We start from the raw sequence: 16,384 nt of genomic DNA on the forward strand, positions 1-16,384 counted from the left end.
GTTGAAGTTAATCTGCATTTGTGCTGACCTTGATCCACATCTTCTATCAAAAGCAAGCTTAAAACCCAATCTGTAAACATTTACCTTCAACCAAAAATTAGAAGCCACTGGAAGGATTTGCCAGTAACATTCAGACTTAGATTTGGGAGCTAAACAATTAAGCCTTCAAGGCCAGAGTTACATTATTACTTGTGAAGCAGAAAAGGAGTAAGTAGCCAAATGTACAGCTGGAATTGCATCATTCCATTCATGCCTGAAAGAGCAGTCAGATGACAGCCATGACAGGGTTTTCCCCCCACAGCCTGCAATACTAAAATGGGAGAGAAGCAAGACTGCAGGAAGGACTATAAGGCCATAAACATTCTCTGAGCTTCATAAATGAACTTCAGCAGTGCTGAGTTAGTGAGTTACCCTTCATGAGAAACCACACTGCTTTGCCATAACAAAGTAGAGCCAGGAAGACTTCTACATTCCAAGTACAAGGTGTTACTGAGTGTTTTGTACTGTTCCACACAACAGTGCATCTCTTTCCTGGAGGAAATAAAACCTCACCAACTTTGGTAATCATTTTCTCTACAATAAAGAGAGACTCAAACCAAGCACAAGGTTTAACTGTTCTTTGACCTGTACAACAGAGTTTAATCAAACTGATTTTGCAGACTAAACTTCAAATAGAAGAAGAAAAAAAGTCGGGAGATAGCTTAGAACTAAGATATTTAAAGGGAAACAATCGGAAGCAGAAGACATGCTGTGTCTAAAGGGTACAAAAGCATCTTTGGGAAGTGGTGCACAAATGAGGCAGAAGCATCAAAACAAAACAACTACTGCAGAGTTTAACAGTCTAGCCTAGGCAAATGAGCCATGTATTTAACTGGGAAAGTATTTTGTTTCTAAAGACAGAGAAGTGCTCCTGTCGAGTCCCTTACGTTGCTTAAACAAGCTGTAGCATGTTGTCATTTGGTTAATAGTGCCTGTCAGTCTGGTTAATAATGAATTTTGACCAAGCGATTGGCACAAATAGGAGTGCCTCCAAAAATTATATTAACTGCACTGCAGTTCTGATGGCTTTGTCAGGCAAAATTATTGTCAACTTTTTTATAACAAAGCTACAGTGTGCTCTAAAGCAGGTTTGGGTGTTTTTTTTTTGTAGGTTATCAGCTTAGAATTACTGATTGTAAAAAGGGTAGAATGAATGACATTTAGCTCCACTGGGCATCAAGAAGCAGCAGTCTAAGCAACATACTGCAGCCATGGGGTGATGGTTTTATGTTCCTCACGCTTGCCATTAAATGGCTTCAAAACAGAACTTGGCCTTTACCCATTGTGCTGTCTGAGCAGTCCTAAATCATATTCGAGTGTTGTTCTTTGAAAACAATTTGAAAGTCACAAACACCAGAACTTTCTGCAGCTTCACTGTGATTAAGCATCACTGCATTTATTGCAGCGAGGGAAAGGAAAAGGTTACTCCTGATCCCTCTTTCTGCAGTTGGAAGTTTCTGTCTAAAGCAGACAGAAGCGTGGCAAACAGCTAAGGCTACAGCTCTGCCAGATGCTGCTGTCCTGTGCAAGAAAGCTTTTATTTATCCCTTGGTAGCTTCTGTGGTTGCATCTCAAACCTATTTTTGTAGTTGGTTACAGTACAGCATTTCAGCAGTGCTAGATGATGAGCAGACACTAACAGTGTTAACCTGCACATTGAGTGCTGGATGCTGCATTAGAGCTCAACAAATATGACCAGTGCAGAAATCAGTGCTTTACTGGATGAGTCAGCAGCTGAAGAGCCACCAGGCTAATGGGATTGTTCAGCCTGTATGAGATCCTGCAAGGGGCACCTGCCTCCTGCAGCAAAATGGCTCCAGTTCCCTTACTTCTTGTGATAAACTCTGCTGTTCCCAGCGTGGACATGCAAGGAAGAGTTCAACCTGCCAACATGTGAGTTACACAGGATTCAGTGGAGGGAGGATTATTGTTTATTTATTAGCATCAATATAAATCTCTTCCAGTCAGAGTAGTAAAAAGGAATTAGTTTCTGGAATGTCACAGATTACAGTTCCACAGGATGTAAACATGGAAATCTGCTACTGCAGACCTGTCACAGGTGAAATCTGCAAACAGGTACAGATGTAAGCTATAAAGGTGCAAGTCATGACCTTAATAGTGTTACCAGGAGGGAGAGAGCAGAAGAGGGGGTGAGATTTCTACAGTATGTTGAGTGATACCCCCGTGGAGGTCCCCGGCGCTCTCCTCAGTACCACAAGACGTGTGTTGCAGGATCTCCTGAAGGGCTGCTGCTTTAGTTATGCACTTTTTGCCCCCACCATAAATGCATTGGTGTGGGTTTATTCTCTTAAGTAAAGCTTACCTCAGTAAGTCCTGAACGTTCTTCAAAAGCTAGGACTTGAAAGGAGAAGTAGCACCATGAAGACAAGGAAAGGTATTAACAGAGGTGGATGTTTCATATCCCAGCCTTCTGCTGTTGCTGTGGTGTTCTCATCCTATTGCAGCTGTGTTCTCATCCTATTGCAGCTTCTACACACAGTCTGACAGCACAAGTGGTATTGTACATGCTTTATTAAAATGGTAACTCGTATTTACAGTGACTGCAGAAACCATCCCTCCCCAGTCTTGCACTCAAGACAGACGCACACACAGACACACGTGCTCGCCCCTTCGCTCTACAAGGGGGTGAAGGCTGTGCTCCCCAAAGTTAGGCAGCTTCTGGAAGAGGAGGAAGGGTGATTTTTGTGTGTGTTTGTAATTACTTAAAAAGAAGCACAGGAGTATGCATTTGGCCATCACAATGCTAACTGAAGTATATGTAGTATTAACATATGGCAGTAACACTGAGTATTCCTCTTTTACATTCTATACACAGAATGACATCAAGGTTTTCCAGTCAACAGAACATTCTAACTTCAGTCTCAATGCTGCTTGTAGTGACTATGAAACCAGAATTTTGGGGCTGTCCCTTAAAACAATTCAAGTCTATGCAAGCGAAATAAGGCACAATTAATATTTGATTGGATTTAGAGGATGGGAAAAGGGGGGAGAGGCAGGCTTCAGATAATAGGTGTTGCAGAGAAGCAGTTTTACCCAATCCTTTAGAGAAAGGATGAATTTTACCTCCATCCTAATCTACATGGACTTCTCTTAGAGAACTGAAGTATTCTGCCAGGGCAACTAACACCCACATACAAAACAAAACTGGAAATTCACATTTTAACACCAGTGTCAGCAGTCTAACCCACTGATGCTGATGTACACGTTTTTCTTTAATGCTGAAGGAGAAGACACACATGAAACAAGAGTCAAACCTTCCCACTGAGCTTGAAGACTCACATCCTTTAGAGAGCTTGTAATATAGACTATTAGAAGGCTTCAAGCTTACCGATAAAAAGAAATAGCATTTTTACCTTTAAATCCCTGGCCCCTCTTCACTAACAGAGCCTAACCAGACATTAGAAATAAACTGCAACAAAAGGTTTGGCAGCACAAATAATGTCTAGTATTCAAATCTTCCTTTGTGAGTGTATTATTTTCCTTGTACAAAACTGTTGAATGTTTTTCGCAGCAGATGAACTGTACCCAAAGATGCAGGACATTCTGTGATGGGGAATAAGAGGTTGCAGTTCCGAAGGCCCCTGACTTTGGTTGTTTACAAAGTTCATTCCTGTTTAGTGTGATCCTTGGTATCTTCCTCATCTGTGTATTCTGATGGTTCTTCCCCTGGTTTTAGGAGTCTACCTACGTAGTCATATTTTTCTGAAAAAGATTTATGATTCCATTACAATCAAATACAGCTGCATTTGCTAGTTAGCCTGCACTGCTGCAAATCCACTTTTTCTCCTACACACTAAGGTCCTCAACCCAAATCACTGTAATTGATGGCAGTTTATCAGCAAGCTCAGCCTCCTAAAACAATCTTGCTGCTCGCTGCTTTCCCTGCTCCAAGTACTTGGTTTCAATTCTCCCACAGGTGATCAGGCAAGCTTTATCACACAATGGCTGAAAACACTGCTATTAAAACCAGCATGAATTCCCTCAGCCTATTTTGATTTCAGTTAATGTGAAAAGTGACCCCCACCTTCCCCAGGGCATACTTCCCTGCTTTTGAGAAATTATTTCACGTCAAACTTGTTCAGCCCCTTATGCCAAAACAACTCTTAGCCCTAATCACCTTTCTGTACCATCCAAAGCCACCAAGCTGCAAGCAGGAATTCCATCGGCTAAGCTACGCTGAGGTGCCAGAGTGAAATTCTGCACTGAGAGTGGAGAAGAGAACAGCTTTCTTTTATAAACTAAAAGGCTGAAAAAGTTACTGTGAGCTACAGTGGAAACCTCTCTATGTGAGAAAAAAAGCCTGAATTGCCTGGGGTTTACCCTAATAAAGCTACACAGTGTTTCTAATGTTACTGTCACCATTTCTTTTAAAGCTGCCCCCAGCCCAAATCAGTAATTTTTATCTAAAACATTTTCTGAAGCTAAAGATGTGCTTCTAGTTTGAGAATTTACCTTTAAATTGCATTTCCCACTCTCTTACACTTTCCATCTGTACAGCATTTAAGTCCGATAGGTCATCATATTCATCTCTGAGTGCATCTTTATCTAGACAGAAAGTTGCTAGTCCCCTGGAGGCATCTCTGCCAGCAAATATTCCATATGGACCCTCTGAAAACAAGAAGAGAAAATTGATACCTTCAAGCCTCTGTTTATGGTGACCAGTCTCAGTTCTTTAAATAATCTGCCAAAGCCATACATTCAGCTTCTGCAGTGATGGGAACAGCAGTAGTTGCAAGGCCATGGCTGTTGGACATGCAACAGCAGTGCAATTCAAGCTTAAGTATCACTAGGAGATAAAGTCTGCTGAGAAAAGCAGAACCGGGAAGATAGCTTTGAAGGGGTATCTGGAAAAATCCCTGCCATTTGATGCAAGCCAGTTGATGCAAATTCCAAAGGGACTGGAGGCTGGAATTCAAAAGAAACGCACTTCTATTAAGCACAACATAGAATATTTACAAGTCAGGCATAAACAGAAGCAAGCTCTATAGACATCTTCATTAGAAATCCATGTATCAATAAATAGAACTGAAGAGGGCTAATTAATAATTACACTTCACTTACAGAACCACCACAACTTTCTGCATACTTGACAGTCCATCTTTTGACACATTTCTTACTTCTGTAGAAATAACCTTATTTTGGGCAGCTGATCAGCCATACTCATATCCTGCATTCTTCCAAACTGCACAAATCTTCAGGTTAAAACTGTAAAGCAACTACTTACTTACTTCTTGACTGATGCAAAACTGCACAAATATGCTAATAAAATTTTGAGCAATGACTGTCAAATCAATATTATTATCAAGACAACTGTATGATCTGCAAATCAACAGCTTTCAGGACACAATTAGCAGCTGGCTTTCTCACTTTCTAATTCATCTGAAGAACTCAAGCATAGTTACCTTAGATTTGTGTAACCTAAAAACAAACACCTTCATTCACTCAATGAAAAATACAAAACAAAACACACTTTAAAATTTTCTGCACTAACTGCAGCAGCTAAGCAGCAATGAACTGCCCAAGGCATTCTACAGAGTGGTCACTACTAGAAGATACACAGGCCAGAACCCTTCTCTGGCTTACCTCTTGGAAGACGACAGTGGCCATCAGCCTGAAGAAAAGGCAGCACCCATGGGCAAGAATGAACACAAGCAAGTGGCAACACACTGTCCTTCACCCCCTCTATTGCCTGCTGTAGCACCTCAGACCTCTTCTGCACCAGGACGAGCCACAGGAAATCATTCAGAGAGGCTGGCTTCCTCCCAGGCCGCTTGCTCCAGCCACCACACCTATCTGCTCCTGCTCTTGCCGGGCATTGACTTCAGGGTTGAGACAGAGGAAGAGCTCTTGAGGCAGGGAACCTGAGTACTGTATGGATTAGAAGAAACTACATCCTCCCCAGAACTGGTGTCGTCTCTCCACCCCAGAGTGCTTGGCATTGTAAGTGGCTTACAGTCAAACTCGAGAACAGAAGGATATCTTGTGTGCCAAAGACAATTCCCTTGTCTCTCTGGAAATAAACCAATTTAAAAGCAAAATTCACAAGTACACATCCAAGCAGGAAATGTCAGCTGGTAGCTTGCACTGTACACATCTGGTTGCCAATAACCAGAACTATTGACAGAATATCTATGCTTTTCCTTTCAGATACTTAGCTTCAGAATTGGCATTCAGAAGAACCACCTCTGGGAGCAGGGACTAGTTATGCTACTTAAGAGAAACAAAGTCAGGAACCCTGTGAACTTTGTCTTTCCTATTTGCATCCTGAATTAAATATTAGTTTGAAAATCAGGATTCAGAGACTGAAACCAATCCTATACAGAGATATTTACTCTACCCATTTTACACACTCAGTCCCATAGAACAAGGTGAGAGGTAGTCACGGCCATCATGTGCCACCTAAGGTAGAGCTTCTGCAAACACAAAGTCTTGCTTTCACTCCAAAAGCTGTCATTTGAGTAATCTAGTTTTTGATACTCTGAATGAAGAACACAGGGAGCCTTAAAAAGCTCTTAGAAAGACCACACACAATCAGTAAATACTTAAGAGAAATTATAAACTGGCATTTAACCTCCCCACCAACAGTAGTTTGTCGCCAGTTTCTTCTTGCTCTGAAGTGCTTAAAATAAATATCCCATAAACCCTACCAGCTATTTGAAAACATGGTTTCAAAATTCTGCCTAACCAGAGCCAGAGGAGCACACTGCTCCTCTTCCCTTCCACCCTGCATTTAGTGGGTTATGGACTCCTGCAGCACCTGCTGAGATGCCACCTCCTGGTCCACCACCTTGACTCCAATCATTTCTATGAAAAAGAGAATTACATTACCTCAATAATACACTTAATACATAATCTTCAATAATGCACTTAGCTGAAGGCATGTTTTTAGAACATGTCAGCTTGCATTAGGATTGATGGATGCAAAATTTCTGCAAATGCATTGTAATGTTAGGTGCTTTTCTAAAAAGCAATTAAATGTTAATATTCCAGCTTGTTTACTACAGGAGTATTCAGAAGTCACAGACAAACCATCAAGCAAGGTCCAAACACTCAACAGAATGCTAACTAGCAAAATCCAGCCTTTGGGCTTTGTAGACAGCATCTCAAATTCCAGCTCTGCAAGTTTAAGTTAGAAACGTGCTCCACTCTTTAATCCTTTGCTGAAAGGCAAATATTGAATTGTGATTATTTAAAGAAAAGTGCCAGCCTGGCTTTAGCTTAGTTGCAGGGTTGCTAAAGCAGAAGTTCAGAGACCTCAGCATGAGCAACCTATTTAAGGTTTAAAGGTTCCACTCAAATACTTTTGCACAGAGGTTAAGTACTGTATTTTCTATTAATACTGAATACACAGGTCCTGGGTTATGCTCTAAGCCCCTGTCTACTACTCATTTTTGTATAAACACTGGTGCAACACTCTGAAAGAGGCATTTTGCATATCAGCTTTCATTGCATCCAGGAAGGTGCCAGCACAGAGAGTACAGAGAGCCCTGAGGAGATCAGACACTTCAAGAACTGATTCTGAGGCAGTGACATTAGTGCAATCCTAGACATACTCCCACGGAGTTCTTGCATGACCAGCTGCAGTTTGCCCTGCAAGGCCTACCCATAGTCCTTCTCTTCTTTCCTTTTGTCTTCCCACCTATTTAGAGCAGCTCCTGTTCTAAATAATTGATTGCACCAGAACAGGACAGACATACTGAAGAGACTGCAAAACCAGATGCAATCAGCATTGGTATGTGTACCATGCTGATTTTTTTGAGACCCTATCACAAAATTCCAGTGATTTTCTTTTGCTGTACCCTCAAATTAACTACTTAATAATCAAATATATCTTAAAGTAATTTCTCTTCCCACTCCACTTTGTCATCTGGCAACTACAAAAGGAAAATCAGGCAAGTGTCAAAACCCATGAAAGCACACCTGCTTCATGGTACTTGGTTACACAGAGCCAGCAGCCTTATGTGAAGGAAAACTTTGTACCTTGAAGAATGCTTTTCTTCCCATCATTGCTTTCACATTAAACCACTCTAGTTCAGAGCCTTTGTTTATTTTAGTGCTGAGATCAAACAGTTATCAAGACTACATATTTGCCTACGTATCTCCCCACCTATACCACCACATTTATGCACTGCCTTTTCACCCTGTGTGAAGTCCTCCTTTACTGTACAACTCATACCTTGTGTTAAGTACATCCTTCTCTAAGCTACAACACATGCACATTCTTGCTACCCACCACCTGCAGATCCTCACTTTCCTTCAGAATCCAGTTAAAAATCTGGCCTGACAGATTTGACATCCTGACATTCATCTTTATTCACAGATGAACTGGGTAGCTCAAGAACTGGCAAATCGAAGCCTCTGCAGGCAGTAAAACAAACAATTTTCCAATTCCTGCACTCACAATTTCTGCATATCCTAGCCCTGTTTTGATTCTCAAATGAAGATTTCTCTTTGCAGACACCCTGAAACAACAGCAGGCAAGGAAAAAGAAATTTGACATTAAAGCACTGTATTTAAAATTTTGAAGTATGAAACTGTCCGAGCTGACGTTTCAATTTGGAAGCCATGCTTCTAGCTACTTGCTCCAAACCAGACTAAACTGCATCTTGGAATAGCATGTTACAACTTTCAACCAGTTTGGCCAATAGTTCCCCCAGCAAAAAGTGTTTGAGTAGCTACTCCTGGCTTACCAAAGAAGCTATCTGACCAGTTTGGTTCTACACTAGCACTGCAGAACATCCCAGACTATTGCTCCAAGACTTGTAACAATGGTGAACACTGCACACTGAACTTTGGATTGCTCCTTCTGTCAGCACAGGGACTGCATCACAGTGGACTTTATATCTAATGAAGTGATTTGTAATCTACTAATTGCATTCATTCTCAGAAGGCCCATACAAGTTCTCTAAAGGGGCCACAGGGGTTAACAAGGTTCCTTTTTAAACCAGCCTTGGTTTTTTCAAGTAGACAAAAAGCACTTTCAAGCAATCACCAAGTATGCAAAGCATACCAGATGTTCTTTGCATCTGTGGGCTCTGAAATAAGTGCCAGTTTTGTCTAAAGTTTAGAAATTCAGAGAAGAATAAAAAATAATCTCTCCTTTAAGTTAAAGGAACAAAAGGAGACGGACCACAAAATTATTGACAGCTGCACTATTCTACCACTTTGTCTACCTTTTCCACTCCAAATCCAAGCAAAATCTCCACTGTCTGTTAAAATTTTCCATCTGAATCCTGACATGTTTGTTCAGTGTTGCATCTTTTATGAGGGAATGAAAAAAGCTACAAATTAGACAAAGCCGTTTTGTGATGCAGTTTGAAAGCAGAAGCTTTCTAATAACATCGCTGGGAATTCAAGGTGACATAGTTTTAACTTTACTGCTCCAGATTTACATGAAAGGAAAGATGTGGGTCAATTTTAAGTTACAATTTCATGGAAAGTAAGTGTCCTTAGAAGAGCACATGCTAAGACAGGAACTGCTTAGAAAGAGGGGTCTAAACCTGAAAGAGAGAGGCCTCTTTTGCTTGCTTCCTTTTTAACTGGAGAAAAAAGTGCAAGAATCAGTGACCAAATTGCAACTAAAGGGGCATGCAACAAGCACCACCAGAAGGGTCTGTAGTTTAGTAGCCAGGAGATTCCTGGAAGATAGCTCCATACTTGAAAAGGGCCTAGATCACACACCTTGCTTTAGTGAGAAATGCTCTGGCTGCTTATTTTATTTCATAATCACACAAGCAAACAATTCTGGCCAGGATTCTTGATTAAATGAGAGCGAGCTACACTGCTATGCACTGAATATAACATCTCTATACAATTAACCAGGATGCCACCATCACATCCTAATATATCTTGCTTTAAGCATAGCTGCTTGATCAGGCCCTTCCAGCCTCAGGTGACTGGAACCTGAATGCTTTACCTCAGAGCTAGAGATTTACATGGGCCTTCTATCACACAATTGCTCCAGTTTTAAGGATTATATTTGGATTATTGAAAGAGGAAAAATAAAAAAGACCAAGAGAGCTGACAGACACACAAAGCAGAAGCGAGATGCATCTTCCTGCATGAAACCACTTAACTCATCCCTGCTCTCTGTGAGCATCGACTAAGGGCTTACAACAAGCCCTTCAACCTGATGGGAAGGGCACCACTCCCTTTAATCACAAGTCTGGAAACGATCTCTCGCCAATATGCAGGAATGCACCCTTTTAGTTTTACTACTCCTAGCAGGAATGTAGCTTCTTTATCCAGAAATGCTGTTTGTTTGAAAGGCTTAGTCCCAGGCTGAGAGACACCTCTAGCAGACAGACACCAGAGAGCTGACAAACATTAGGAACACAGAGAAGACACACACCTTACAGGAAGCACTTCTTTTCCCCCAACTCCTGCCCTCTGTACATATCTGTTCTGTTCTTAGCATAAAGCCACCCTTACCAGAATTCTCCAGACATGTATCATGTCCCTCCGGCAGCATTTCGCTCTAACCATACCCTTGTAAAGGACAGACTGAAAAGCATCACTGCCATCTTTTCAAGAGAGGCACAATGAAGACTAGAGGACTCAGTTCCAAAGGAAGTCTAACAGCATCAAATGATGGGAAAGGCATGACAATGGTTTACTATGGAATTTTTCAAAGCATTTAACAACAGAACTCACAGTTCTTCACTGGATTAGCAACATGGAATAAAAATCTTTTTTTCCTCGTGAAAAATGAAACATGATGGAAATTTTTGTGGAAGGAACTACTACTATTTAGTCTATTCCTCTTGGCAAACTGGGAAGCAGACATCTTCGTGATGCTTTGAAAGGCAAGAGTGGGATGAGAAATGAGTTGACAGTGACAGGGTACTGCTGCAAAAGAAAGACAGGAAATTGATTTTTTTTTTTTAAACCATGAAACATTAAGAACCAAGAAGTGATGTGAGGAGTTGTGTACACTGGCTTGCCTATAACCTTGCTTTGTCATGCTCAAAGACATGTATTTTTCATTAACACTGCCACGCATAAGTTAATCAAAACCTGTTTACAGCATTATCTTGGCATGCCAATGTAGATGCCAAATATTAATATTTGCTAACATTACTTTAACTCTTACTATGCCCTGCTACTGACTAATACACTACCCAGAGTCTTGATACAAACAAACATGAAATTAAATGTTGTGACAAATGAACGGGTAAAAACTGTCTCTCCTTATAAAGCCAACACAGCACTCACTAAAGGTATTCACCATTAGACCCTGTCATGAGATATGACTACAGCTGGGGAAATCACCCCAAAACAGCTCCTCTGAAATTCTGGTTATGTGACATTTTTGACAGTAAGCTACTAATTGTTTATTTCTTTTAGAGATCGTGTGAGATAAAGTAGAAGGCAATTAATTAAAGTTAATAATCAAGCAAAGAATTCTAGGACACTTACTCATCTGGACACAAACAGAGGTGATATTTAACACAACTAAAAGCTAAAGGGTACACTTGCAGTACAAAGCACTATCCCAGGAAGCAGCACTCTGGAGAAGACCTTGGCAAGTAAAGTTTTACATTAAGAGGTGAGTGTAAGCGAAGGCATGGACATTAAATGTGTGATAGAAACTTCTCCTGCTCTTAGCTAAAATGCATTAGACATTCCAAAGACTGATAGGAAACCTGTGACAGAAACTGTGGAAGGTTTAAAGAAGACAACATGAGAATGTAAAAAACAAATAAAACAAAAATCACAAACATTTCTATTAAATGTTCAGGAAAGTGCAGTCTTCCATCAGGCTGCTTGAAAGGATGACTTCAGCAGCCTGTTAGTTTTTAAAACTACCTTAACTGTATGTGGTTAAAAGGCTCTTCAGTGAAACAGACCAAAGCGTAACAGGACTCAATGCACAGAAACATAGGAACAGGAGAACTTCTAATATAATCAGAAGCTAGGTGGGAATTGTACTGGAATTTAATCTCAACTGCTGGACTAAAGTCTGGACTAGATGACAATTCTGGTCATTTTTAGCCTCCTGCTGTAAGCAGAAAAATAAGAAACTCCTTTGCATCGAAACTACACTGAAAAAACAAAGGAACAAGACTTAATGTCAAGACATCAGAAGTCTCCTGAGACAACCATGTTGCTCAACTATCACCCAGTGAAGACTTACTGAAAATTTGATAGCGAGCACTCCACCAATGCTTTCTGCTGAATTCAAAGCAGAAGCACTACTTCACATCAGTACCTCAACAAAGTACAAAAGGCTCACAACGTGGCTCTGCAGTGTCAGCAAACCCAGTGCCCTCAACTGTTTCTTCTGTTAAACAAAATTTGGCCATAGTATGCTTTGTACTTTTGCTGCACTCCAGCTATGAGACATAAAATTACCAAGAGAAGTGCTGTGGACATCTGGTTACTCTGTCTGAAGTCTTTCTGAAATGGTCTCTATTAGCTGTGGAAGAATTTTGCACCTAAGTCTTCACAGATCCTTTAAGGCCTGCAAACCACCTTCTTTTCAGCCACCAAAGTTACAAGAAAATACTCCCTGACATGCATCCATGCAGGGAAATGACATTAGCACAATTAAAAAATCAACATGTTTGGCACAAAACACATGGCTGATGATGCACAGGTTGAGCATCACTATCCTAATGTGCATGGTCCCAAGTGACAGAGATCTGATAGACAAAGATAATGTCAGTTCTGTTATAAAAAGACAATCTTTCACTACAGGGGGAAGAAAAGCCTTTGTCCCTCTCCATGAGAAGCTGAAAGCACTGCTTTAGGGGAACCAGCTGCTGCCAGTTATCAAAAAAGCAGACTGATGTCCCAGAACATAAAGCTTCAGCTTCCTCACCATAATAGACCCCCAGAGGTTGACAATGTGAACCAGTGATATCGCAGAATCATAGAATGGCTTGGGTTGGAAGGGACCTTAAAAGGTCATCTAATCCAACCCCCCTGCAGTGAGCAGTGGAGAGTGCATCTACGGTGGAGAGTCTTAAAATTTAATTAACATTTGATACGCAAAAGAGTTAAAAGTGAATGTCTAGATTATGGTTCAGCATTATTTCATACAGTAATTGATGATGCAATCTGTCACCTTATGGGTATTTATGTAGTATATTATTACCTGCATCTTCTATCAGCACACAGGACTGAGTTTAAAAGCCCCTGAAGTGAGAGAGACAAAAGAACTAGCTTCATTAAGTGTCATGAAAGCTGCAGCATACCAGGCTGTATTTTCCCAGCTTTCCTGGTCAACAAGCAAAAATAGGGTAGCTTAGATTCCACCATTACTTTTTAAAGTACCCCATGTGAAAAGCATTTTCATTGATTTGTGGCAGTTTCAATTTCTGCAACTGGTAGTCACATGCAACATGGTCTCACAAACTGTGAGTGTAACAAGTCACAAAGCACAAGCCCAGTCCAACTGTAACAACTGCTTGTTCACTACCCTGGTGTTTTTTCTTTTTGTAAACTAAGACTGTTAAAAAGTAGTAACTATTACTTGAACCATTTCCTGAAGGCGAAAAAAGTACCCTCTCACTCCTCCACCCCTCATACACAAATACTTGCCATACCTACTATGAAAAACTTCTGCATGATTTGATTAGATCAAGTTTTCCAAACCACCATTGTTTAAGGAAGAAAATAACCAGCAGTCATAACCCTCATTTCCTTTGGCATCAGATGTGAACACAGTGCTCACTGCTAAGTCTATCCACCTCATTATTAAGAACACTATTTATTATGAAAAAAATACTCTAACAGTTTCACACTCTACAATGTGAATATGGAAACATAACATTGCCTTTGAAGTATCTGTTTCTGAACCTTTGAAGTACACATCTCAGCTCCAAATAAATGCATTATTTAAGAGACTGGGTTGATTTCTGCGCTCTTCTCAATGGTAGCAACAGATCAGTCCCCAAGCTACCTCTTCTTGCCTCTATCCTGATCAAAATTCATACTCGACATGGCATTTGCACCTAAATAACTAACTAGCTGTTTTTTTCTTTCATTGCTCAGATGCACTTGGGAAACCTACTAGAAAAGACGGGGGGGGGGGGGGGAAATAAAGAAATAATTAAACATTGCACATCCAGATCTAGACAACTGGGAAAATGGATGCGTGAGGGATGTCTGAGTAGAACCCAGACCCCTTTTGCATCACCTGTTTAAAACTACCGTAAGGCCCCTAACAGACGGTCCTAGTAAGGGTCTGCAACGGCCGTTTCTCATCTGACACGAGCACCGCGAGCAGTCGGCGGCCCTATCACGGCTGCTGAGAGCGAGCACGGGGCTGGCGGCCCGAGATAAATGCCGAGGCCCGCTGAAAGGCAGTGAGGCCTCCTCGAAACCCACCGCCCCCCAGGTGGGGTGCGGCCCAGGAGCCGTCAGCACGGAGCCCCCGGCGGTGGGGCGCGCCCGCCGGGGCAGATCCCCGCCGTCCTCTACAGGACCGCCTCCCGCCAGCGCCGCCCGGCAGCCGAGGGTCAGTGCGGAGCCCCTCGCCCGGCACGGCGGCTCCTGCCGAGGGACGCCCCCCGCCCCGACCCCGGCGTCTCACCGGGCCCGTAGAACTTGCTGCCTTTGGTCACGTCGAAGACTTTGCCGTTGACAGCCAGAAGGATGCGAGGATTGTGGGCCCCGTCGAACTCGCGCAGCTGCTCCAGGGAGAAATCTCGCCGCTTCATCCGCGGCAGAGCGGCGGCCTGGCTCTGCCGAGCCTCGCCCCCCGGCCCGCTCCGCGTCCCCCAGCGCAGGTACAGCCGGTAGGCCGCCAGCAGCGCCAGCGCCAGAAGCCCCACGTTCAGCAGCATCTCACCGCCCAGCACCGCCGCCGCGCCGGCCGGCGGATCCCCGCCGCCCCCGTTCCCTAGGCCGCCGTCGCTGCTCCCCTCAGTCCTTAGCCTGCCATCCCCGTCGTCCGCCATCACTGCCAGGCCAGCGCCCGCCCGCCGCGCGGCTCCGCCCCGCTCGCGCCCGCAGAGACGCCAGGAGGAGGCGGTGGCTGCCGCGCCCGCGCCCCCGCCCCCGAACGAATCTCTCCCGCTTCCCATTGGTGCTCTGCCTCAGCCACACCGCCCCTGGCAGGCTCGCGCCCCGCCGGCGAATGGGGCGCGGACACGCCCCTTCAGGCCAAGGGGTCCTCTGCTCGCGAGAGGCGTCGCCACCCCCGGCACTGCGTTTGCGCGGCCTCGGTGTCTCTCCTCGCGCGGCCAGGTGGCGGTGGCTGGAGCTCGCGGGCAGAGAGAGGCGAGGGGTTTGTCTCGCGCTCGTCAGCGCCACTGTGGCCCGCTCGCGCCGCGCCCCGGCCGCCGTTGTCCAGCTGCCCCTCTCTAACCGCCCCCCTGTCGTCGCTCCACAGGAGAGCGAGCGGGCGCCGCCACCTGTCACAGCCAACGCGGAGAGCGCGGGCAGCAGGCAGGGCGGCGTGAGGGGCCTGAGGGCGGCGCGGTGGGTGCCCCGTTCTGGGTTGCAGCGCGCCCCGTGTGCCTCCGCCGCTGGCGAAAGGGTCGAAGGCCGGCGGTGTTGGCCGCCGTGGTGTATTCACGTTGTGCTGCGCCCTTTCGGTGGTTGCTGAGTATGCGACACGTCTGCTGAGCCTGTATGTGGTTGCCCGCTTGAGTGGAGGCAGGCGGGCCCCTGAGGTGACGAAGCGACTAGGCTTGGAGGGAAACCTGGAGGTAGCTGAAGGGACCGTTTGGTGCACCTCATTGCTTAGGGTAACTACAGCCGTCCCATTTTTGGCCGTCAGAAAACGGGATGATTACTAACAGGAGGCTAATCCGCTGGAATTACTCCTTGTGCTGTCAAATACAGCAGTGTCAGCACATAGGTGGCTTTAATACAGCTTGTTAAGTACAGGCCATGCCAGTTTGCTTAGTTAAGTGAGAAAGACTCAAAGCTTTTATCATTTTCAAGGAGAGAGCGGGTTCAGATGGATCATCTCAGTAGACTGTTACCTGCAGGGATGACAAAGACCTGGCCAGAATTTAGCCTGCCTATCCCCTTTGTCTTGTGAATGTGTCCAAAGCAAAACTAACTGTCACCAGATAGTACTGAAGAGCTGCTCTACAAAGGCGCGATTTGCCCTTGGGGATGTGAGCCAGGCTCAGCCACTCTCCCTGCGGTTACAATGTGCTACAAGGAGTACTTTGGACCTGAGAAACCCTGTTACTCCACGTCGCTGTGTGGTGCTGAAGCATCCCGGCCTGGTGACATCAGCTTTTGGAGTAATTCTCAATTATGTCACTCAGTTGCAAAAGCTGGAAAACTCAAATGTCTTCACAAAGGCTGTTAGGGCAAGAGACTCAATGCAGTGGAAAAGTAAAATAACATTCCTGATACT

The 16,384-nt window shown here is 43.9% G+C and overlaps 1 protein-coding gene across 1 annotated transcript; it reads right to left on the bottom strand.

Annotated features, from left to right (window-relative positions):
• Nucleotides 1–2,553: 2,553 nt before the first annotated feature.
• On the bottom strand, nt 2,554–15,013 carry PGRMC2 (progesterone receptor membrane component 2). The gene is made up of 3 exons (XM_054172559.1): nt 14,600–15,013; nt 4,513–4,668; nt 2,554–3,762 (listed from the first exon to the last, which is right to left on the bottom strand). Exons 1-3 carry the CDS (start codon nt 14,964–14,966, stop codon nt 3,665–3,667), a joined length of 621 nt encoding a protein of 206 aa, XP_054028534.1. The 5' UTR covers nt 14,967–15,013; the 3' UTR covers nt 2,554–3,664.
• Between the last annotated feature and the right edge of the window lie 1,371 nt (nt 15,014–16,384).

This window comes from Dryobates pubescens, chromosome 24 (assembly GCF_014839835.1).
Source record: "Dryobates pubescens isolate bDryPub1 chromosome 24, bDryPub1.pri, whole genome shotgun sequence".
Taxonomy (NCBI): Eukaryota; Metazoa; Chordata; class Aves; order Piciformes; family Picidae; genus Dryobates; species Dryobates pubescens.

Bases quoted from the DNA above. Each gene is read 5' to 3' on its own strand.
- PGRMC2 (XM_054172559.1), bottom strand. From the start codon at position 14,966: ATGGCGGACGACGGGGATGGCAGGCTAAGGACTGAGGGGAGCAGCGAC. The intron at 4,669-14,599 runs GTGAGACGCCGG...TCTTGTTTTCAG, and splicing joins CAGCAAGTTCTACGGGCCCG to AGGGTCCATATGGAATATTT. The intron at 3,763-4,512 runs GTAAATTCTCAA...AATCTTTTTCAG, and splicing joins GTGGGAAATGCAATTTAAAG to AAAAATATGACTACGTAGGT.